Genomic DNA, 24,021 nt, shown 5'->3' with positions numbered 1-24,021 from the left:
TACTTAGACAATTGGTACACAAGTCCCAAATTATTTCAAGCTCTTCATGAGAAAAAAACTAATGCCGTCGGTACAGTGCGTAGAAATCGCATTGGAATGCCTAAATTTCCAAAGAAGTTGAAAAAAGGCGAATCGATATACTGACACTATGATGGCTCAAACATGGAGAGATAAAAGAGACGTGACAATGCTTTCTACTATTCATACCGCAGAATTCGTTGAAACCGGGAAGACTGACTATAGAACTGGTGCTCCCAAAACAAAACCAAGTGCCGCAGATGATTATAGCAAAAATATGGGAAAGGTGGACAGGAGTGATATGATGATATCATTAGTAAAATCCACAAGAAAAACCATGAAATGGCATAAAAAACTATTTTTGCATCTTATAGACTTGTCGATGTTCAACGCTCATGCCATGTACATGAAGAAAAGTGGATCACGCATATCACTGGGATCATTTGCGCTAAAAGTTATCAAGCAATTGCTAGATGAACATAATAAAAAAACGATCACTCGTAAGCGGAAGTCTGTCACATTACATTCCCGTATTGGAGCAAACACACATTTTATGGATTTTTTGCCCACTTCTACATCCGAGCCATCTACTTCTGCAAGAAGTATAAATAGAAGGCGTTGTGTGGTATGTGCTGCCTCAAAAAAAAGAACATCTACAAAATTCTTTTGCAAGCAATGTAATGTGTCCTTATGTGCAGTGCCATGTTTCGAAACATACCACACAAAAATAAATTTTTAATCTATCATGTACGTTATATGAACATCATAAAGCACTATTGTGAACATATTTCTATTTATCGTGTCAATAATTTTATAAAATCACTATTTGTGACAACCCTAACATCATTTAAATTTTTAATTGTGTGGACTATTTGAGGCTAGTGGGATATTATTTGTTATTTTTGCATTAAACTTTATTTTTCTAAAATTAATTCTAATACGGTATGTTATTATAAATTGTGTGTGACAACCCTAATTGAGGAATCGTAAATACGCTCTACAAGCCATGTGGTATGGTTATTTACATGGGATTGCTTTTATTTGGGACCGAGAACATCTAAAGCAATAAATCACGTAAGTAATTTCAAGATGTTGCCCCTTTTTAATTTTTAGAAAATTGCCAGCTTACAGGACAAAAGCAGTGTTTTTTTACTTAGCCTTTAAACTAATGACATACCTATTATATTTCAATAAACAACATGTATTATTTCAATAAACATTAATTTATATATAACCCTGCTTTAATACAATTTAATAGTAGGTATGTATACCATCTCATTATTATTATATTATTTAGTCTATGCCTATGAGGTTCAGGTATATCATTTTTCACTACTACGATTTACAAAGCTGGCAGCATTATGTGACGATGTTTGACACATGAGTTTGACATGTAGATTTTATGAAATTTAATTATGATCGCAATAATATCGTAGAATATAATTTATATCTGTATAATGTATTCTGATATTTTATTTTTGACAGTTCCAGCACTATTCTGTTTGTGTTTAATTTCGGTCGACGCTAGTGGGGAATGTGTTAGCGCCACTTTTAAGCAAATAATAGGCAAGGAAGGTTTCCATAGGTATAACGATATTAATTTTCATTATTTTTATATGATGAATGAGTTAGAGTTTACATAGATTTTACTAATTTAAAATGATGCCAATGTAATATTCAAAATACTCCTTATATTTGATAGGGATATCCACTATATAGTCAACTTGAAAGAGTCAGACATTTGGGAGAATGGAGTATGCATGCTGAGTATTGAACAAGTTCTTCCTTCCGGAGCGTATGTCAGCCCTGACGAACTCCATGATATGAGGAGACATAATAAGGTGGGCCACTTTTAATTTTATAAATACCGTTTTCTGGACCACCTAGAAGCAATCGGTTATTATTGAATGTTAAAACATTCGCTTGTAGAATGGTAAATCTGGATAAAATATTGCTATGGTTAATAATCAAGTCGGTAAATATACAGTATTCGAGATTAAACCCGAGTCCCACAGCCGACATATTACAGCTCGACCACCTAACCTAACCTAACGACAGCTAATATAAATTACAATGACTTAACATATTTATGTATATCTCCATCTTGTGTATGGCGTGAATATATTATAGGTAAGTCGAAAAACATCAATTCTCAGTGGGTCTATTCTATGCTTATCGACCGCTAAAGTGATAAATATTATCAAACTTAGGGTAGGTTTGTATCAAAATATTAGCACTTATTGTAACAACTACACGAAGCTTGTTTTTATTGTTGCAATAAGTGCGATATTTTAACAGCAGCAAGATAGGTGCTGTTAAAATATCGCACTTATTGCAACAATAAAAACCAGCTTCGTGTAATTGTTACAATAAGTGCTAATATTTTGATACAAACCTACCCTAAGTTTGATACTATTTATCAATTTAGTGTTCGATAAGTATAGAATAGACCCACAGGGCAGCTTATTTATAAGATTGGTTTTCTGTGGTAAATCAGTAATGTTTTTAAATTTTAGTTTGTTGAGAATTTACAAATATTTTACAAAAATTTAAAAACATCTATAAACATATACTTATAGGGTGTTCATCCAAAATTTTAGAATGCAATTTTACGCCGTATAATTGCGTTCATCCAAATTTAGTACATAAGCATCTCGCCGAACCCGAACACCTAATGCCCCTCTACCATAAGTTTAGCGAAACCGATTGCTAAATTCGGCAGAGTCCATTTTTGACAGATCGCAACTGACAGCCCGCGTTTGTTGATAATTGTCATAGTTTCTTGTTTTCTTCCGTATTTCATTATGATTCAGTGTATTATTTTGATTATTGTCTAATGGTACTATCTATTTTACAATTGATTCTATAATTGGTGCTTATTTTATTCAATCATGAATGCTTTATTTATAGGTAGTAAACTTTGCTTTCGTAGATAAAGCTAATCTACAATGCCGCAAATTTCGTAAAAGAGGCGACGCTTTCAAATTTAAGAGTCTCGTTAGTAAATACACATCAGACGCAGATTCATGAAATCAAATAAATACAAGTAATATAATATTTTGAACAACTCAATTCACATGATTATGCTGGAATCGATTTATGCATAATAATTATATGGTAGGTAGGTATACTATCACGATAACCATTTACTTTCATTTGTTTATATTGTAATGATTATTTCGAGTGCTTAAAGTCAGACAACGTTATCTACAAAAAAGTGTTTTTTTTTTTTTTTGAGATAACGTTATTTTACATTTATGGCTACATGATAGTCAAACAACGTTATGTCAATCTTTTCTAATTTTTTATTAAATCGTCAGTAAAGTTTAACGCTAACTACATAAGTTACCCTTGTTTTCATATTTTTTTAAAACTATCCCTATAAATTTTAACATCATCATAAGCAAGATAAATGTACAATACACAATAAATTATAAAATATTAACATTAGGTTTTAAATAAAAATTTCCCTTGTTGAGTTACAAGAATATAAAATAACGATTTTTCACTCTCCTGTAAAGTTGCACTTTTGTAGATAGTGTTGTTTGACACTAAGCCCTCGATTTATTCAATAACGTTTATTCGGCATTCGGATTATCCGGCCATAATGTAGTATTAATCGAAAAATAAAAGAAATAATATGAAAGTAAATGTAATAGCGAGTTTAAAATATATGGACCACTAGGGATATCTAGCGGCAAAATGTGAGAAATTGTCATTTATTTGACAGTTAAGTGCCCATAGACATCAAAAACTGACCATAGAGAAAAAATATTTTTCTGTTTTAATATAAGGAATACTTGTTTCAAATAGGCGCGCATGTACAAACACCGTTATTTGAATAGAGCATAATGGAACACGGCGGCGCCCGTATATACAAATCCGAAGCTAAGTGGGTGAACACTCGACAAGTTTTATTACGGCAATAAACGGTTTCGGCGTAAGGTGAGACCGTCATAAACCATTCGGTTCGGCTTATTTCCATGGAAACCCTATTAATCTGATTTACCACAGAAACCCAAACATACAAACAGCTGCCCAAGAATTGATTTTTTCGACTAATCAATATATTCAGGCCATCCATAGATATAAGCACAATCTCTCCCCAAAATGGGAGGTGAGATTATGCCATTTTTTCAGCTAATTTTGATATGATGATAAGAAAATTTAATATAAAATAATAGTCAAACGACTGAAATAACTCACTATGTTTATTCATAATCAAAAAAACCTGAAAGTGTGGCACAATTTGACCCCAGTTTATGGTAGTAAATAATTTTTTAAATCAAATCATTATAATATAATATAGATAAGTATTTAAATAGATTAAAATGATTTAACTCCATAGGAGTGATTGAAACAAGAAAATGTGCAAATTTCTGTGCGCTGTTTAGGTTGCTTGGCACAAGTGTTAGGGGGTTAATTTAATTATTCTTCTCTTATGTCTTTGCGAGAGATGCGCCTAATCACTTCCCGACAATGCCTTGGCTACCGACATTGACCGACTGTACTGAATCATTGGCTTTAAACATATCGATGATGCAACTGGATGTAAACTAGCAAAAAGAACATTGCGTGTTCCACAGTTCAAAGAATCGTTTAAAGAATCATCGGAGTATTTCTATTTCTTCATATAATTTTTAGTTCTACTTACATTATTATATCATGTGTTATAACTTATATTAACAGGTGCATGCCTGTGCTGTAGGTGAGGTGGATATCGAGATGCCGGAACAAATGTCCCGCCCTATCACCGTGCATATGTTCGCACACATTAATTCATCGCAGGTTAAGATTGCCCTCCCAATACATTTGAGATATCACCAACCAAAGCCGCAAGGAGAGTAAGTACCTTTAAAAAAAGGGATATCAAATTAGTATTATAGATTTTTAAAACGTCGTAGCAGCCATATTTTTTTTCTGACTCCCACCAAAATTTACATTTTTCTTCAGTATTGTTCTACAAATCATCATGGAAACACACAATTGTACAGCGTACACAAATTTTTAAAATTTATTACAAAAATGATGAATCTATTCAATTGATCCGATTCGTATAAATCATCTTCAGCTATGAAGCTCATTTTTGGTAAAATTTCTTCGTAAATAAGCACAATTATTGTTGCATTTGGAGTCTAGATGCTATTCTTGAAACACCTTTATATCCACAAAATTTAACAGTTTGATGTGGTTTATGGTCTGGGGATGTGATTGGACCGTATCTTTTTTAAACGAAAATGGCAATGCCGACACTGTCAATGGAGAACGCTACAGGAATATGGTTACTGATTCTGGCATGAATTAGATGATGTTGATCTGGACGATATGTGGTTCCAACAAGATGGTGCAACATGCCATACAGCTCAGAGAAAAGCTCAGTGACCGTGTAATCTCATGAAATGCCGTTGACAACTGGTTACCAGGATCATGCGATATAACTACATACTACTACTTGGACGTTGTTATGCAGTAATCAGTTAAGCGACACTTTTGTGTTTTTGCGTTTTTCGTTTTAAAGACAATATGAATATGTTTTCTACGTTTTGAAAAAAGAACATTGTCAAATTCGGTCTGTATTGCCATCTATGAGACTTTTAAAAAATGTGTGTATACAATAATAAACAAATCCATTTTCATCCACCAAACAACATGGCCGCTGTTGTGAAATTGAGATGTCAAAAGTTGTCGTTTTTTGCATTTTCTTACAATACCTGCCTAGTTATCGTCACCCCACTTACTTAAATTCATTATAATTATTGTTTTATAAGTTACAGTGGCAATATAAGGCTAAGATAAGCTGGATTGAATAATAAAAAAGGGTTTTTTAGGATGTGTCACTTTCAGCCTTCACTAAACTGATTATTGCAAAAATTATGTTCCCACTTTTATGGTGCATAAACAGTTGCTTAAATGATTATTGCGAAATGTGATACACGTTTTTCATTTTATTTGGTGCTTAACTGTTAGTTGCAAAATGATATATTGAAATATTTGGTTGATACATAAATATTGCCTTAACAATAAAAATATTGTTTTTAACAATTTATTAGTGTTTTATAAGGAATTTTTCTATAAAAATAATTTTATTTATGTGTAAATGTGGATTATTGGTGGTAATATATTTTTTTCCTTATTTCCAAGATGAAAAGAGGCAAACTCATGGTTGCTATGGCAAGAAATGAAATGGCTTTGAAAAATAGAAGAGACATTACCAGCTCGGCAATGATTGAAGAAGATATTGTTGTATTATCAGTAGATGATAATATTAATAATATTGTCAATTTTATTGAAGATACCGTTCTTAGTTTTGGAGGCACATCAAATTATAATAATACATTAAATAGAAAAATTATCAGCAGAAAAAATAACTGATCTAAAAAAATTACTAAGCTTTGTACTCAAAGATGCCAAACCCTTTTACCAATTTCTCAATAAGGTGCTGATTATACTGACGATGTAGATGGGTTTGGATTATCTTTGGATTTTGAAATCGAATAGAATTCATATTTTGACACTAATTTAAAGTTTTATTCATCGGTTAAAACATAACATTTACATTTATTTTTACTGCTTCCTTTTTTATTATTATTTATTACTCTTACTGTGGTAATATTTTATTTAGAATAGTATTTAGTTTATTCAGTTATTCATACTATATTGTAATAAACACATAATTTTGTATTCTATATTCATATTGTTTTTTTAATAAGCAAAACCAAATTCGTAAATAATTGATATGTTAATGGAAAATCAGTTAAGTCACACTTTTGGTGCATGGTGGAATACTGCAAAACTAATATATTTTTCTTTTGCAACGATTACAATTTTTCAATAACCATTTACCTAATATATTATAAACAACGGATCATATTATTAAAAAAGTCTTTATACAATCACAAGGTACGTTTTCACGTAATAATTTACCAAAAAAATTATAACTATTCATTATCTTGACTAAATGGTATACATTTTAACTTCAAATGCTTATAACTCAAAACTCCATTTTGGTGGATAACTGGTTACTGCATAACACCGTCCACTTGTAACCGGACAAAACAGAACAGTGACAAAACAGAACATGACAAAATATACCACTATACTACCCGATAGTGTAAATTCAAGTTTAAATAAATGTATTTACATATTTTTTTCTATCGGGCGGTAGTGCGGACTGCTTGTCTTGTCCCATCGCCTATTCTATAGTGATGTATTATGTAACCTTGTTCAAGGTTGTACACCCAATGTAACTTCCTTGTTTTAAATAATAATAAAAAAATGCCACCACATGGTAAATCCAGTTATTACTAAGTTGACCCAAAGTCTGATTCACTCTACCGGAGAAATTAATTCACTTCAAAACAATTTCAGCCTTTTGCTTAGTTTAATTGATCTTACTTATTGATTTTTACTGCTTTCAGCTATGAAAAAGTTACAATCGATTACCCGTGGATTTATCTAAGATGTCCGAACAGCTTCTTCAAAAAGTGCACTACTCCGAGCATTGTCTTGTCTCCTTGTGGTGCTTGCTCTCCGCACAAATGCTCCTGGCACAATATTACCACCACATCGGTGAGATTCCAAAAACATACTTTTAGCTTTTTATAATTTTTATCTAATTTATCATCAACTAGTATTGTAGAACCTCGATATAACGGACATTGACATAATGCACATCGGATATAACGGACAAAATATCCGGTCAAATGTGAAAATTGATCCAAGCGTCACCGCTTGTAAACAATGTTCTGCGATAATGTTCTAATAATATTTATTGACTATTATTCATCAATAACAAAATTCAACTATAGTCGAACTTGGTTATTACGAGGAAGATGGGACCGACTGAATTTGCTCGTTATAAGCGTTACTCGTTATATCAGAGAATAGGTATTTTTAAATGAGCGATCACATAACACAAAAAGTCGAAAATAAAAAATCTGAAAACCATCGTAAAACTCCTCGAAACAAGCATGGCATTCATAAACTACAAAAGAAGTTGTTTATTGTAATGAACGCTGGTAGGTATTCACAAACCTTGGATTTTTTACTTATTTCAACCATATGCGTGGATACTTTTTCAATATTGTCGGCGAAAACACCAATTAGGTAGATAGTTAAGACACTTAACTAGTGTCATAAACGTAATGCGATCCCGGCGGCATCCTATCCGATCAGATTATATTGCTTATGGTTGAAATGTTTTTAAATGATCAACACATTAACAGTTTTAAGAAAATTTTTGACTATATGTTAGCTCGGTATATCCGATAAGTTGCTTGTTATAACAGTGAATAAATGTATAGAGAAAATCATAAACTAAAATGTCAACGAATGTTTCCTCATTATATCTGATATCTCGCTATATCCGTGATCATGATATATTACACGTATTTTCATAATTTTAGAGAGTTGATTATAAAAAAAACAGTAGACTTCAAATTTGCAAATAAAACTCAATTCTTTTATATTTTTTTAACTTGATAACTACATCTTAATAAAGTGTATTTAAAAATGCATTCGGAAAACCTACTTTATATAACGGACTTTCCGCTTTAATGGATACCCCATCACCCACATTAGTCCATTATATCGAGGTTCTACTGTAAATACTTATTGATCAACATTTGGATAACTTGTGATTAGTGTACAACGGGGTCTGCGCATGCAGGTAGCTTCATGACCAGTGAAATATTGAAACAAATCTGATAGCTGTCATGTAATTGCGTATTTTGACCAGAAGTCAAATAAATACATTTTTTAAGGACGTTTATTTGTTTCCGATAAAGCAAAATTATTTTGAGTACTTGTTTGAATGATTATCTACGCAACCACAAATGATGAGCTGTATTCAAAGTTTTCAATTATCAACAATTGTATCGACAACAGATTGAGATCTATATTGTATCAACAGATGTCATTTACATAATTTATAAAATTTCATTGCCATCTGAATAAAAATATATGTATCTACGAATGGTAAACACACTAGGTACTGATGAAGTAGCCATGAAATTATTTAAAGTTATATCAACACATTTGCGGACACAACGTCTATAGATGTCGTTTTTTTTTAAGTGTGATATGACAGAACGTCTATAGACGTCCTGTCCTGTACTGTACAACGTAATAGGACACAACGTGTATTATAAAAGTCGTATTTTGGATTAAAACACTATGTTTCCTATCTACTTGTGTCACAGTGTGAACATATTTCTATTAGATAGTGTCGTATCTTAAGACTTAACTCATTTCTATATACATATCGTCGTTGAAACTAGAAAATTGTGTAACTCCAAAAACACTACTTTACAGGAGAGACAAAAAACATTATGATTTCCTATACAAATGTATGGTTTTGGAGTGAAATCATCCATGATTTAACAATGATACAATTTTTCTGGAATTACAAAATTTGCAAGACGGATAGATATTATCAACGGCCACTAGATGGCATTCAAAGTCAATTTTCGATTAAAACGGAGTTACACAATTTTCTAGTTTCAACGATGATATCTAAATCGAAAATTTAAAAAATAAAAATTTTAATGTGTCATATCACTAACATGTATTTGCTAACATGAGGTGTCCGCGAATGTGTTAACTATTGATTTCCAACTTTCAAAATTTTCATACTTGATATTTTAATGATTATCGGGTAATCGATATGCGATCGACAAAACTCCATCCTGCGATCGACCGGTCATCGCAATGACGTGTTGGACATGTCCGGTATATATTTTATATTCATTACTAATTTTTTTTCTTTAAGTCCTCACGTGTGTTGTTTTCCACATTTTCTAGGTGTACAGAAAACCGGAGATGCTGGTACCAATAGGAGACACTGATAATTATTTATTTATAGCGACTTGCACATTTTTGGCCTCCTATGGTGGATGCATTTTTATGTTCCTGAATATGATTGCTGCTTATACAGATGGATCGAAGCATTTAAAAGAAAAGAAATTGAAAACCAATTGAACCTATTATAATAATACGTGTGTACGTAATCAATTACTGTGGCTCATGTATCATGCGTACTTACGTTGGTATAAATTTAACATTTTTATTATACTTCAAAATAAAACTCATACTACTGCTAATCTGTTCAAAAGATCCACCGTTTACTCTGTTATAATAATTAATTCATGACAATTTAATTTGTAGTACCCATATGGCAGGCATAATAATATGTCAGCCTATGGAATATGGATTTAACAATGAGATGTACCAAATCTCTAAAATGTAAACACACAATGACGTCAAAGTGGTCTTTCTCGATTGTCATTATGATTATATAAAAAAACAAAACACATTCAATACGCATTATTATCATTCCACCTTTAATGAAGCGAAAGTGCTTCAACGTATAAATTTTTGGTAGACAGTTGGATTTTATAAAATTTTCACTTTTGTTTTCAATTTTTTTATGGGATACCTTTGGAGTATCCTCTAGATCAGTGCTCCGCAACCTTTTCTCACCCACGGCACACCAAAGGTCTTCCCAGAATTCCACGACACACCACATGAAAAACAATTTATACACCAAAACATGGACCCCACATCCTGAAGGAAGGGACTAAGGTTAAAGACAGTGTGATACTCTAAAATAGCATTTTTCAAATAGTGTTCGAGGTAAAATTAATGGTATTGATTGTATGTTTAGCGATTTTTTGTATAGTTATATTATATTAATATAATTAGGGTTAGTTGTCGGGTTAGGAATAATCATTTGTCGAGTATTGACACAATAATAATAAATTGTATCCTACAATCACGTTTTAAAATATTAACACTAGCGTAGTAAAATGGCGCCGCAGGCGACTTTTTTTACTCAAATATGGGAGCTGAACTGCGATAACCTTGTCGGAAATCCGAGAATATTTTCAATAACCGAAATCCAGAAATTAGGCAATTGAACATCGGCGAAGTCAGTTTTAGCGTCCCGTCGTTTATCAATTCAATAAATTCCTTTCGAATTTATAGGAAAAGCGCTTCTATAGAATTTTCGGCATTGGTTGCAAAATGGTTTCGTATCCAGTCACATTGATTGTATGAAAGTAATGATGTCATTTCTTTTGCAGCAAAGTTAAATGTTTTTGAGACGGAACCAAAATTAATTGTTTGTTTACAATGGTGGTCTGGTAGGTCCTTTGGTACATTTGTAGTGATCCTTGTTTTAACTTCTTCTGCCGAAGTTTGAGTTTATTGTTTATTTTTGAATCCTTCTAATTTATCAGAGCACGTCAATATATTTTCATTCTGACCTTTCATTGTTTTATTAAATTCATTCAGGTGCTCAAATATACTACCAGCCATGTACGCAATTTGGCTACTGCACCGCGGCACACCTAGGATCGTCTCGCGGCACACCGGTTGCGGAGCACTGCTCTAGATAATCTTGCCATTGTACACAGTGACAAGGATTTGTGTGTATACGCAACTGTATAATTGTATTAGTAAAAGCCAGACACTTGATTGGTTTACTCACGTACGCCGTATAATTGTATTAGTAAATTCCAAGCACTTAATTGATTTACTCAACGTTTTAATTAAAAAAAATCTATTCCAAATGGCAAGGTTATCTGGAGGATACTCTATCCACCAATATATTGAGACTGATTTTATATGATTGCCATTCCAATGATTAAAATATAAGTATTTATTTACATTGTTTGTTTTATTACTGCCATGTTGCTGTATACATGTTTTTTCCTTGTATTTTATCAGCCTATATGGCAATGATTCCAAACTTTTTATGTTTAGCGGACATTTGAGACATTTATTTAAATCTCGCAGAACCCCTATTTGGCAAACGCACATTACCGTCAAGGCCACAGAGTTATAGATTACAAAATGGCCGTACTAAGTAATAGGCAGTGACATACTCGTTATCTAAATTCATCACCTACTGCAATTTCTGTGTTGATATTAGTCGCTTAATCACTAAACCCGCTCTGAAGGTAGCGCTTGTAGTGGTGACATTTGTATAGCGAGTTAAACATATGCTAAAAATCTTCGTTTGTATCGCGACTTCTGATTGGTCCGCTATGTAGAGCGGATTTAGTAGCCTGTTATTTATCCTAGAGCGGATTTGGCGACTCAAGTTAATATTCATTTTGATTTTTTGACGAAATGACGGAATTTAAAACTTGCTCCTCGATAGGTTGGTAGGTCTTTCAAAATAGCGTATACATACATTCAAAAATAATTTTATTGAAAAATCGCTCAAGAGCAGTTTTGGCGACTAATGCTGTGATTACATTATGATCACATCACGTACTGTCACATGCTGGTACAGCGACAAATTTAGTCTATGTTTTCGTCATTCCGCAGATTATTTTGAACGATCACTATCTTTATAAATTCAACTATGGAAAGTGCCACCTGTAATTTATTAGTAATATGAATTATTCATTATTCATGATAATTTTAATTAATTTTAACAGTTTCTACGTGTGCGTGCGTTAAAATTACTTGCGATATCGCATCCATAGATAATATTTTGACCAGAACCCAACCAGCAGACTATAGATAAACCAGTAAATACCAGACATAGATAATAATTAGAAAAACCATAGAGTAAAATATAAAAACAAAGAATGCGTATTTTGACATCGGTTGAAATGTATAGGCATGCAGAACATAATAAAAAACATTCATTGAGTCATGCGGTTGCCGATGTAGCGCGGTACACGTGAAGTGACCTCATTGTTGTTCTGACGATTTCGGCAGATTTTGCTAACTGACAATGTTCATTTAATTTAAAGGTTCAAAATGTACTATGGAATGGGACCATCAGTCTGATAATATTTTAAATACCAAGAAAAACGACATTGCACACTTTTTTCAGCTTACTGAGATAACACATAACGTGATGGTTATGTATTTGATGCATAAGCAACTCGTATATTAAACAGATATTATATGCATAGAAAATTTTTTAAATTATTATTTACAGGATATTAACAATGTAGCCGAAAAATTTGAAATCATATTACATGTTACTTTTAGTGTATTCCGAAATAGTTTTTCAATCTTCTCTTACCTTTTGGATTAGCTTTTCTGAATTCTCGCAGTGAGCCCTTGATATCTCACGGATCCACAAAACACTGTTTGGAAATCACTGGTATATGGCATTTAAAATATGTTTATAATATGTACTATTTATGTATTTTTCCACAATTTACCAAATAAAATTCACCTTTTTTGTAAGAATGTTTTATTTATTTATTGAGTGATAATTATATCATTTTACAATATAGTAAAATTTTTATATAATAGCCTTAATGCTAAACATACATTACATAATATACTAATAATATGACAATGGTAATACAATGTAGAGATATCTTTGTGTTCTTCACAGTAGGTTTGTTCTAGTTAGTCCTTTAGAAGATTTTTTTTGGAATTCTGTTCCTGCTGCCCTAACGCTGACAGAATTGTCAGAAACTATCAACAAGCGATTCAAGGTCGGCTGAACTATTTTCAAATGTAATAATTTATAGATGACACAACCAAATCAAGTGTCAATTTTTATATTATTCTTATTCAAGTCATCTATAAATTGTAGACTATGGTTTGTAATTGTCAAAACAATTCAACAAACAGTCCATACATAAATGTTGTCACACGATTTTGTATATTTTTGAGCCTTCCTCTCCCCATTGTCACATTTCATCACAAAATCTTTAACCCCCTTATCTAAATTACTTCATATGTTTGACCCCCCCACATTCGTTAAAAATAAATTCGTTGAAAAACGATGGTTACGGTAATATATAAAATTTCTTTCAGAATATTTTAGTCTCAGAAAATAATGAGTTTATATTTTTTTTGTTGGTTTTGTGATATCACATTTATTACAAACCCCCCCTTCCCCTGAAACCCTTCATCAGAGCATAACGCTACTTATGTTTAACAAAACTTTTTATTGATATTACTGACCTATCGGACAATATGATTACAAAAATACATATTATGTACTTAACTTAAAAAATAGTAAAATATAAATACATACGTAATATGTCATTTAGAAAACAATATATTATTATTTTTTAAATATGTGTCAGCCATGCCTTTTCTCTTATCGCAAAACTAAAAATTCATCACAATTTTAAATTTACAAAATAATCTTTGGTCGTTTAATCTTAACCATTATCATTATATCAAGAATGAAATTGAAATACAAAAATGCAGAGGCACTAAATCGACTGAGTATCTGACCCCCCAAAATATAAAAACATATGACACTGGAAATGCTGTTTTTCCTTTTACAAATAGAAAACAAACATGTCTCGTTCATATTAATATATCTGCATTGTATTTTTTTTTTTAAATAATGATAATAAATAATTCATTTTCAACCATTTTATATTATGATAAAAGTTTTTTTAAAAAACCCAAAAAATGCAGGACACTTAATTTGCTAATATAGCGAATAAATTGTCTATGATACATCAAGACTTAATTACAGAAATGCACACTGTCAATAATTTGGTCCCCTGTACACAATATTAATCATTTTATTATGCTAGCATAGCAACATTTTTACTTAATATTTATCACAATACCTAATTTAATAAATATTTATAATGATAAACAAAATATTATAATGTCTTTTAAAATACATTCATATCACAGGAAAGTACTTATACATGAATAATATCGTTGCATTGGTGGCAAAGTGAACTAATCCACATTATTTTTTTTTTGTAGTGTACAAATCTATGCGATATTTTAAAATTCATTTTAAGAAAAAAATTATTATTTATGAAAGTTATTATAAAACTAACTGTGTGGATAGCACCGCACCGTTCACCACCAAGGCGACGTAATATACCTACAGGAATTATTTTAGCATTTTACTATAATTCACAAAACTATAACTGTGGTATAATCAAACGGCTCTCGACGTCTTCAGATCAAGCCACGTTTTGCAAATAGAGTCTGAGAAATTAATTATAATGCTTCATAAAGCTCTCTTTCTAAATAGTATCAATCAAAATTTTACCAGCGGATGGCATTCATTACACATTTTCTTTTAATATGGCATTCACTCCGTTGACGCATAATGCGGTAAAATTACCAAATTTGATTTTCAATGATTAGATAATTAAGGACCTGAGTAGAAGAAGAACGCGTAGTTGAGTGTAGTTTGCAATTAAACATTTTGATGATGTCACATCTAAATTATTTTTGGTGAATTGCTGATGAAGTAATCAAGAATTGTGACTATAGGTTTCAAAGATACCTGCTACATGAATTTTTATTTTGAAATGATTACAAAAAACCTCAAGCGAATTTAGGACACCGAATAGAATATTTTTTGCAAAAGTAAAAACTCATTAAAATTATTAGAAAAGCATATTTAAAGTAAGCCTAAAATAAACCGTCGAATTTACAAACGATGGAGGAAAAGTACTTAGAGAGCCAGAATCATGGCAAATATCAACAAAAATAAAAAGTGGACATTACTGATTTTGAAACTAATCACCTCAATTCTAAAAGCACTGCCACTGTAAAACTTTAATCAGGCTCCTCAATTATAATCAGTCTAGGGCTAAAGTCTCGATTAGACCTAGTCCACCATTCCGTCTTGCCCTTTGCTCTCCTACTCCAGTCCCAATCCTCGGTTCTAGAAAGGATTACCTAGTTTTCTGAATAATTCCATACCTATATAATATATTATCTTTTTTCTCTACACTACTAAAGCACCTGTTCTGTTACTAATTCTAAATATTCATTCGTTCAAATAATTTTAATCACAAACAGATTCATAATATAATAGATACCAGATAGCTGCGCAATTTTCAATTGGGTATGTAAGGCAACCATATATTATTTTCAGGACATAAGCAGGATTGTAACCATGCATTAAATTACTGCATAATTATTTATGTTCATTATTAGTTTCAATATTATAAATAATATTTGATAGGTACTTTATTCTTGTCATTATTTGATGTACAAAACACTTGCAGTTTCATTTTGTACTCTATAAATAGCTTCTATATATGTACTATTTATGTATTTTTCCACAATTTACCAAATAAAATTCACCTTTTTTGTAAGAATGTTTTATTTATTTATTGAGTGATAATTATATCATTTTACAATATAGTAAAATTTTTATATAATAGCCTTAATGCTAAACATACATTACATAATATACTAATAATATGACAATGGTAATACAATGTAGAGATATCTTTGTGTTCTTCACAGTAGGTTTGTTCTAGTTAGTCCTTTAGAAGATTTTTTTTGGAATTCTGTTCCTGCTGCCCTAACGCTGACAGAATTGTCAGAAACTATCAACAAGCGATTCAAGGTCGGCTGAACTATTTTCAAATGTAATAATTTATAGATGACACAACCAAATCAAGTGTCAATTTTTATATTATTCTTATTCAAGTCATCTATAAATTGTAGACTATGGTTTGTAATTGTCAAAACAATTCAACAAACAGTCCATACATAAATGTTGTCACACGATTTTGTATATTTTTGAGCCTTCCTCTCCCCATTGTCACATTTCATCACAAAATCTTTAACCCCCTTATCTAAATTACTTCATATGTTTGACCCCCCCACATTCGTTAAAAATAAATTCGTTGAAAAACGATGGTTACGGTAATATATAAAATTTCTTTCAGAATATTTTAGTCTCAGAAAATAATGAGTTTATATTTTTTTTGTTGGTTTTGTGATATCACATTTATTACAAACCCCCCCTTCCCCTGAAACCCTTCATCAGAGCATAACGCTACTTATGTTTAACAAAACTTTTTATTGATATTACTGACCTATCGGACAATATGATTACAAAAATACATATTATGTACTTAACTTAAAAAATAGTAAAATATAAATACATACGTAATATGTCATTTAGAAAACAATATATTATTATTTTTTAAATATGTGTCAGCCATGCCTTTTCTCTTATCGCAAAACTAAAAATTCATCACAATTTTAAATTTACAAAATAATCTTTGGTCGTTTAATCTTAACCATTATCATTATATCAAGAATGAAATTGAAATACAAAAATGCAGAGGCACTAAATCGACTGAGTATCTGACCCCCCAAAATATAAAAACATATGACACTGGAAATGCTGTTTTTCCTTTTACAAATAGAAAACAAACATGTCTCGTTCATATTAATATATCTGCATTGTATTTTTTTTTTTAAATAATGATAATAAATAATTCATTTTCAACCATTTTATATTATGATAAAAGTTTTTTTAAAAAACCCAAAAAATGCAGGACACTTAATTTGCTAATATAGCGAATAAATTGTCTATGATACATCAAGACTTAATTACAGAAATGCACACTGTCAATAATTTGGTCCCCTGTACACAATATTAATCATTTTATTATGCTAGCATAGCAACATTTTTACTTAATATTTATCACAATACCTAATTTAATAAATATTTATAATGATAAACAAAATATTATAATGTCTTTTAAAATACATTCATATCACAGGAAAGTACTTATACATGAATAATATCGTTGCATTGGTGGCAAAGTGAACTAATCCACATTATTTTTTTTTTGTAGTGTACAAATCTATGCGATATTTTAAAATTCATTTTAAGAAAAAAATTATTATTTATGAAAGTTATTATAAAACTAACTGTGTGGATAGCACCGCACCGTTCACCACCAAGGCGACGTAATATACCTACAGGAATTATTTTAGCATTTTACTATAATTCACAAAACTATAACTGTGGTATAATCAAACGGCTCTCGACGTCTTCAGATCAAGCCACGTTTTGCAAATAGAGTCTGAGAAATTAATTATAATGCTTCATAAAGCTCTCTTTCTAAATAGTATCAATCAAAATTTTACCAGCGGATGGCATTCATTACACATTTTCTTTTAATATGGCATTCACTCCGTTGACGCATAATGCGGTAAAATTACCAAATTTGATTTTCAATGATTAGATAATTAAGGACCTGAGTAGAAGAAGAACGCGTAGTTGAGTGTAGTTTGCAATTAAACATTTTGATGATGTCACATCTAAATTATTTTTGGTGAATTGCTGATGAAGTAATCAAGAATTGTGACTATAGGTTTCAAAGATACCTGCTACATGAATTTTTATTTTGAAATGATTACAAAAAACCTCAAGCGAATTTAGGACACCGAATAGAATATTTTTTGCAAAAGTAAAAACTCATTAAAATTATTAGAAAAGCATATTTAAAGTAAGCCTAAAATAAACCGTCGAATTTACAAACGATGGAGGAAAAGTACTTAGAGAGCCAGAATCATGGCAAATATCAACAAAAATAAAAAGTGGACATTACTGATTTTGAAACTAATCACCTCAATTCTAAAAGCACTGCCACTGTAAAACTTTAATCAGGCTCCTCAATTATAATCAGTCTAGGGCTAAAGTCTCGATTAGACCTAGTCCACCATTCCGTCTTGCCCTTTGCTCTCCTACTCCAGTCCCAATCCTCGGTTCTAGAAAGGATTACCTAGTTTTCTGAATAATTCCATACCTATATAATATATTATCTTTTTTCTCTACACTACTAAAGCACCTGTTCTGTTACTAATTCTAAATATTCATTCGTTCAAATAATTTTAATCACAAACAGATTCATAATATAATAGATACCAGATAGCTGCGCAATTTTCAATTGGGTATGTAAGGCAACCATATATTATTTTCAGGACATAAGCAGGATTGTAACCATGCATTAAATTACTGCATAATTATTTATGTTCATTATTAGTTTCAATATTATAAATAATATTTGATAGGTACTTTATTCTTGTCATTATTTGATGTACAAAACACTTGCAGTTTCATTTTGTACTCTATAAATAGCTTCTATATATGTACTATTTATGTATTTTTCCACAATTTACCAAATAAAATTCACCTTTTTTGTAAGAATGTTTTATTTATTTATTGAGTGATAATTATATCATTTTACAATATAGTAAAATTTTTATATAATAGCCTTAATGCTAAACATACATTACATAATATACTAATAATATGACAATGGTAATACAATGTAGAGATATCTTTGTGTTCTTCACAGTAGGTTTGTTCTAGTTAGTCCTTTAGAAGATTTTTTTTGGAATTCTGTTCCTGCTGCCCTAACGCTGACAGAATTGTCAGAAACTATCAACAAGCGATTCAAGGTCGGCTGAACTATTTTCAAATGTAATAATTTATAGATGACACAACCAAATCAAGTGTCAATTTTTATATTATTCTTATTCAAGTCATCTATAAATTGTAGACTATGGTTTGTAATTGTCAAAACAATTCAACAAACAGTCCATACATAAATGTTGTCACACGATTTTGTATATTTTTGAGCCTTCCTCTCCCCATTGTCACATTTCATCACAAAATCTTTAACCCCCTTATCTAAATTACTTCATATGTTTGACCCCCCCACATTCGTTAAAAATAAATTCGTTGAAAAACGATGGTTACGGTAATATATAAAATTTCTTTCAGAATATTTTAGTCTCAGAAAATAATGAGTTTATATTTTTTTTGTTGGTTTTGTGATATCACATTTATTACAAACCCCCCCTTCCCCTGAAACCCTTCATCAGAGCATAACGCTACTTATGTTTAACAAAACTTTTTATTGATATTACTGACCTATCGGACAATATGATTACAAAAATACATATTATGTACTTAACTTAAAAAATAGTAAAATATAAATACATACGTAATATGTCATTTAGAAAACAATATATTATTATTTTTTAAATATGTGTCAGCCATGCCTTTTCTCTTATCGCAAAACTAAAAATTCATCACAATTTTAAATTTACAAAATAATCTTTGGTCGTTTAATCTTAACCATTATCATTATATCAAGAATGAAATTGAAATACAAAAATGCAGAGGCACTAAATCGACTGAGTATCTGACCCCCCAAAATATAAAAACATATGACACTGGAAATGCTGTTTTTCCTTTTACAAATAGAAAACAAACATGTCTCGTTCATATTAATATATCTGCATTGTATTTTTTTTTTTAAATAATGATAATAAATAATTCATTTTCAACCATTTTATATTATGATAAAAGTTTTTTTAAAAAACCCAAAAAATGCAGGACACTTAATTTGCTAATATAGCGAATAAATTGTCTATGATACATCAAGACTTAATTACAGAAATGCACACTGTCAATAATTTGGTCCCCTGTACACAATATTAATCATTTTATTATGCTAGCATAGCAACATTTTTACTTAATATTTATCACAATACCTAATTTAATAAATATTTATAATGATAAACAAAATATTATAATGTCTTTTAAAATACATTCATATCACAGGAAAGTACTTATACATGAATAATATCGTTGCATTGGTGGCAAAGTGAACTAATCCACATTATTTTTTTTTTGTAGTGTACAAATCTATGCGATATTTTAAAATTCATTTTAAGAAAAAAATTATTATTTATGAAAGTTATTATAAAACTAACTGTGTGGATAGCACCGCACCGTTCACCACCAAGGCGACGTAATATACCTACAGGAATTATTTTAGCATTTTACTATAATTCACAAAACTATAACTGTGGTATAATCAAACGGCTCTCGACGTCTTCAGATCAAGCCACGTTTTGCAAATAGAGTCTGAGAAATTAATTATAATGCTTCATAAAGCTCTCTTTCTAAATAGTATCAATCAAAATTTTACCAGCGGATGGCATTCATTACACATTTTCTTTTAATATGGCATTCACTCCGTTGACGCATAATGCGGTAAAATTACCAAATTTGATTTTCAATGATTAGATAATTAAGGACCTGAGTAGAAGAAGAACGCGTAGTTGAGTGTAGTTTGCAATTAAACATTTTGATGATGTCACATCTAAATTGAAGATCTTGGCATAAAAACAGCAAATGTCACAAAACACTTTTTTTTCAGGAGAGGGTAAAAACATAATATCTTGGTTGTGAATTTTTTTTTTATTAATTTGACAATTAGAAATTATAGAGAAATTGTATATGCACTATATGAATGTAAAAAAAATATTAAATTTATTTTGGTTAAATAGATATTTAAAAAAGAATGAGTGTGACATTTGCTGTTTTTACACAATTTTTGGACATTTGTTGTTTTTATTGCAAAATTGAAAAGATCGAAATGTAAATAGTACGACTAAAACTATAATTTTATTAAATAAAATAAAGAATATATATTTCTGTTATTTTTAAATCATAATACAACTTTTAATAAGGTTTGGACATATTATTTATCTATTAACAAACGACTTCAATGTTTCTAAAAAATCAAGAATTAAATATTTGAAAAAATGTTTTAATCATGTGCGGGTTAATACTGATTAGCTTCATAGTATTATTATTGATTTAATTTAATAAAACACATTTTTTAGTACCTACTTATTCCACTTTTAATAAATAAATCTGGACCGGCTTTGTCCGCCTCTGTTTTTCTGCCAACTGTTTTCAACAGTTGAAAATGTCTCTCTAAGGCGGGCGAAACCTATCCAGATTTCTTTATGAAAAGTGGAAAAAGTACTAAAAAAATGTGTTTTATTAAATTAAATCATTAAAACAATGGATTTCCACCATGGATTGATAGTTAACACGAAAAATGAAAACCGATTAGCCTCGTCTGACACCTTCACTGCAAATTAAACGATACATTTATTGGGTTTTGTAAATATTTAGCTAATTTTAAAATATTTTTTTATTTAGCTCCTTTCAATGGAACTAATCCACCATTATGTTGTTTTAAATGCAATCGTGACTTGCATTTGATTTTTATTCACTACATTGAATCTATCCCACAGCCTAGAGAGAAACTGAAATGTTCGCAAAGCACTTCTCCCTTACTAGCCTGGTCTATTTTGTACATTATTACTAGCCTGAAATGCCAAAGTTTTAACCTATATTTCATATTAAAAAAATCTTTTTCTCCGGTCTCTTTAGATTTTATAATGAAGGGCCCAGAATTTTCCTTATTGCATCCAACTGAACAATAATGAAAGTCACCGTTATTTGGTAAAAACGTTGCATGGTTTTGTTCATTTTTCTCTTTCAAGACGTTTCAGATGTCTATGCTAGTAATATCCATGATAAAATATAAAAACAATCATAAGAAAACGTTATAAAAAGCAATAATTAAACGAATCAAGGATAATTTGACAGCTCAGACACTAAATTGTATGGAATGTATACTAACATTACTAACGCCGCCTGGTGATAAAAGTGTAGAACTACTGGACCTTTGCTGTTTTCACACAAAAATGCCTGGACTATTGCTGTTTTTAGAAAAGTGGCATATTTTTGAGAGCAGATTTGAGGGTCTTATGATTTTTTTAAAAAATATATCTTTGCACAGTTGTATGTAATCATACACAGGGAATATAGAAATGCAATAAAACGAAAATGGAAAAAAGTGGACATTTGATGTTTTTATGCCAAGATCTTCAATTATTTTTGGTGAATTGCTGATGAAGTAATCAAGAATTGTGATTATAGGTTTCAAAGATACCTGCTACATGAATTTTTATTTTGAAATGATTACAAAAAACCTCAAGCGAATTTAGGACACCGAATAGAATATTTTTTGCAAAAGTAAAAACTCATTAAAATTATTAGAAAAGCATATTTAAAGTAAGCCTAAAATAAACCGTCGAATTTACAAACGATGGAGGAAAAGTACTTAGAGAGCCAGAATCATGGCAAATATCAACAAAAATAAAAAGTGGACATTACTGATTTTGAAACTAATCACCTCAATTCTAAAAGCACTGCCACTGTAAAACTTTAATCAGGCTCCTCAATTATAATCAGTCTAGGGCTAAAGTCTCGATTAGACCTAGTCCACCATTCCGTCTTGCCCTTTGCTCTCCTACTCCAGTCCCAATCCTCGGTTCTAGAAAGGATTACCTAGTTTTCTGAATAATTCCATACCTATATAATATATTATCTTTTTTCTCTACACTACTAAAGCACCTGTTCTGTTACTAATTCTAAATATTCATTCGTTCAAATAATTTTAATCACAAACAGATTCATAATATAATAGATACCAGATAGCTGCGCAATTTTCAATTGGGTATGTAAGGCAACCATATATTATTTTCAGGACATAAGCAGGATTGTAACCATGCATTAAATTACTGCATAATTATTTATGTTCATTATTAGTTTCAATATTATAAATAATATTTGATAGGTACTTTATTCTTGTCATTATTTGATGTACAAAACACTTGCAGTTTCATTTTGTACTCTATAAATAGCTTCAAAATTGTCCCAAAATAATCAATGAATCCGGTATATACTGACTTTGAAAATATGCTATTTTAAATTATGGCTGTATGCCAAAAACATGCGTTCAGATTGATTTTGAGTCATAAAGATAGAATTGGTTTCCTTCCAAGAATTCATAGTGTCACAAATACATACACTAAAATATTGGGGAATATAATGTGAGGTGTCTTTTTTTCAAATACCGATAAGTCCTTATTATTCCAATATTCATGGTTTTTGTAAATCAAGTATGAATGGTTTATTTTAACATTTTCGTTTCTCAAATGGCCTCTTTTGTTACCGAATAAACTTTTTATTGCAATAAAATATATATCATTTATTTGTTAATAAGTTTACGTCATTAAGTTTCAAACATGTTTTTTGTATACTTTTGACGGGTTTGGAAATTGTAGATCATTACATATTTTGTGAAATTACATACAGACAAATATTATGTAGGATGTATTTTCAAGTAATTCCATATTAGATGCCAAAAATATGGACTTATCGGTTTTTGGAAAAAGACACATCACTACAAACAATAATTAATAATATTACATATTTGGATACAGCAGAAATGAAAGACATATTTTTTTTTATAAAAATACTCATCACTAATTTTGCATACTTACCTATTCGTAGAAACGTATAAAATCTAGAACTAATTAATTGATTAAAATTAAGATTAA

The 24,021-nt window shown here is 30.5% G+C and overlaps 1 protein-coding gene across 1 annotated transcript; it reads left to right on the top strand.

Annotated features, from left to right (window-relative positions):
* The first annotated feature begins 1,379 nt into the window (after window positions 1–1,379).
* PIG-X (Phosphatidylinositol glycan anchor biosynthesis class X) lies at window positions 1,380–11,686 on the top strand. Its single transcript, XM_085944199.1, has 5 exons — window positions 1,380–1,603; window positions 1,721–1,859; window positions 4,708–4,862; window positions 7,437–7,587; window positions 9,820–11,686. The coding sequence occupies exons 1-5, from the start codon at window positions 1,476–1,478 to the stop codon at window positions 9,994–9,996; spliced, it is 750 nt and encodes a 249-aa protein (XP_085800325.1). The 5' UTR covers window positions 1,380–1,475; the 3' UTR covers window positions 9,997–11,686.
* The last annotated feature ends 12,335 nt before the right edge of the window (window positions 11,687–24,021 follow it).

Source organism: Rhyacophila brunnea, unplaced genomic scaffold (genome assembly GCF_057557595.1).
Source record: "Rhyacophila brunnea isolate RB1 unplaced genomic scaffold, BYU_Rbru_1.0 scaffold_17, whole genome shotgun sequence".
NCBI classification, from domain to species: domain Eukaryota; kingdom Metazoa; phylum Arthropoda; class Insecta; order Trichoptera; family Rhyacophilidae; genus Rhyacophila; species Rhyacophila brunnea.
Note: the sequence above shows the minus strand (reverse complement) of the source record. Positions and strands in the feature narration are given on the sequence as shown.

Bases quoted from the DNA above. Each gene is read 5' to 3' on its own strand.
- PIG-X (XM_085944199.1), top strand. From the start codon at position 1,476: ATGTATTCTGATATTTTATTTTTGACAGTTCCAGCACTATTCTGTTTG. The intron at 1,604-1,720 runs GTATAACGATAT...TATATTTGATAG, and splicing joins GGCAAGGAAGGTTTCCATAG to GGATATCCACTATATAGTCA. The intron at 7,588-9,819 runs GTGAGATTCCAA...CACATTTTCTAG, and splicing joins ACAATATTACCACCACATCG to GTGTACAGAAAACCGGAGAT.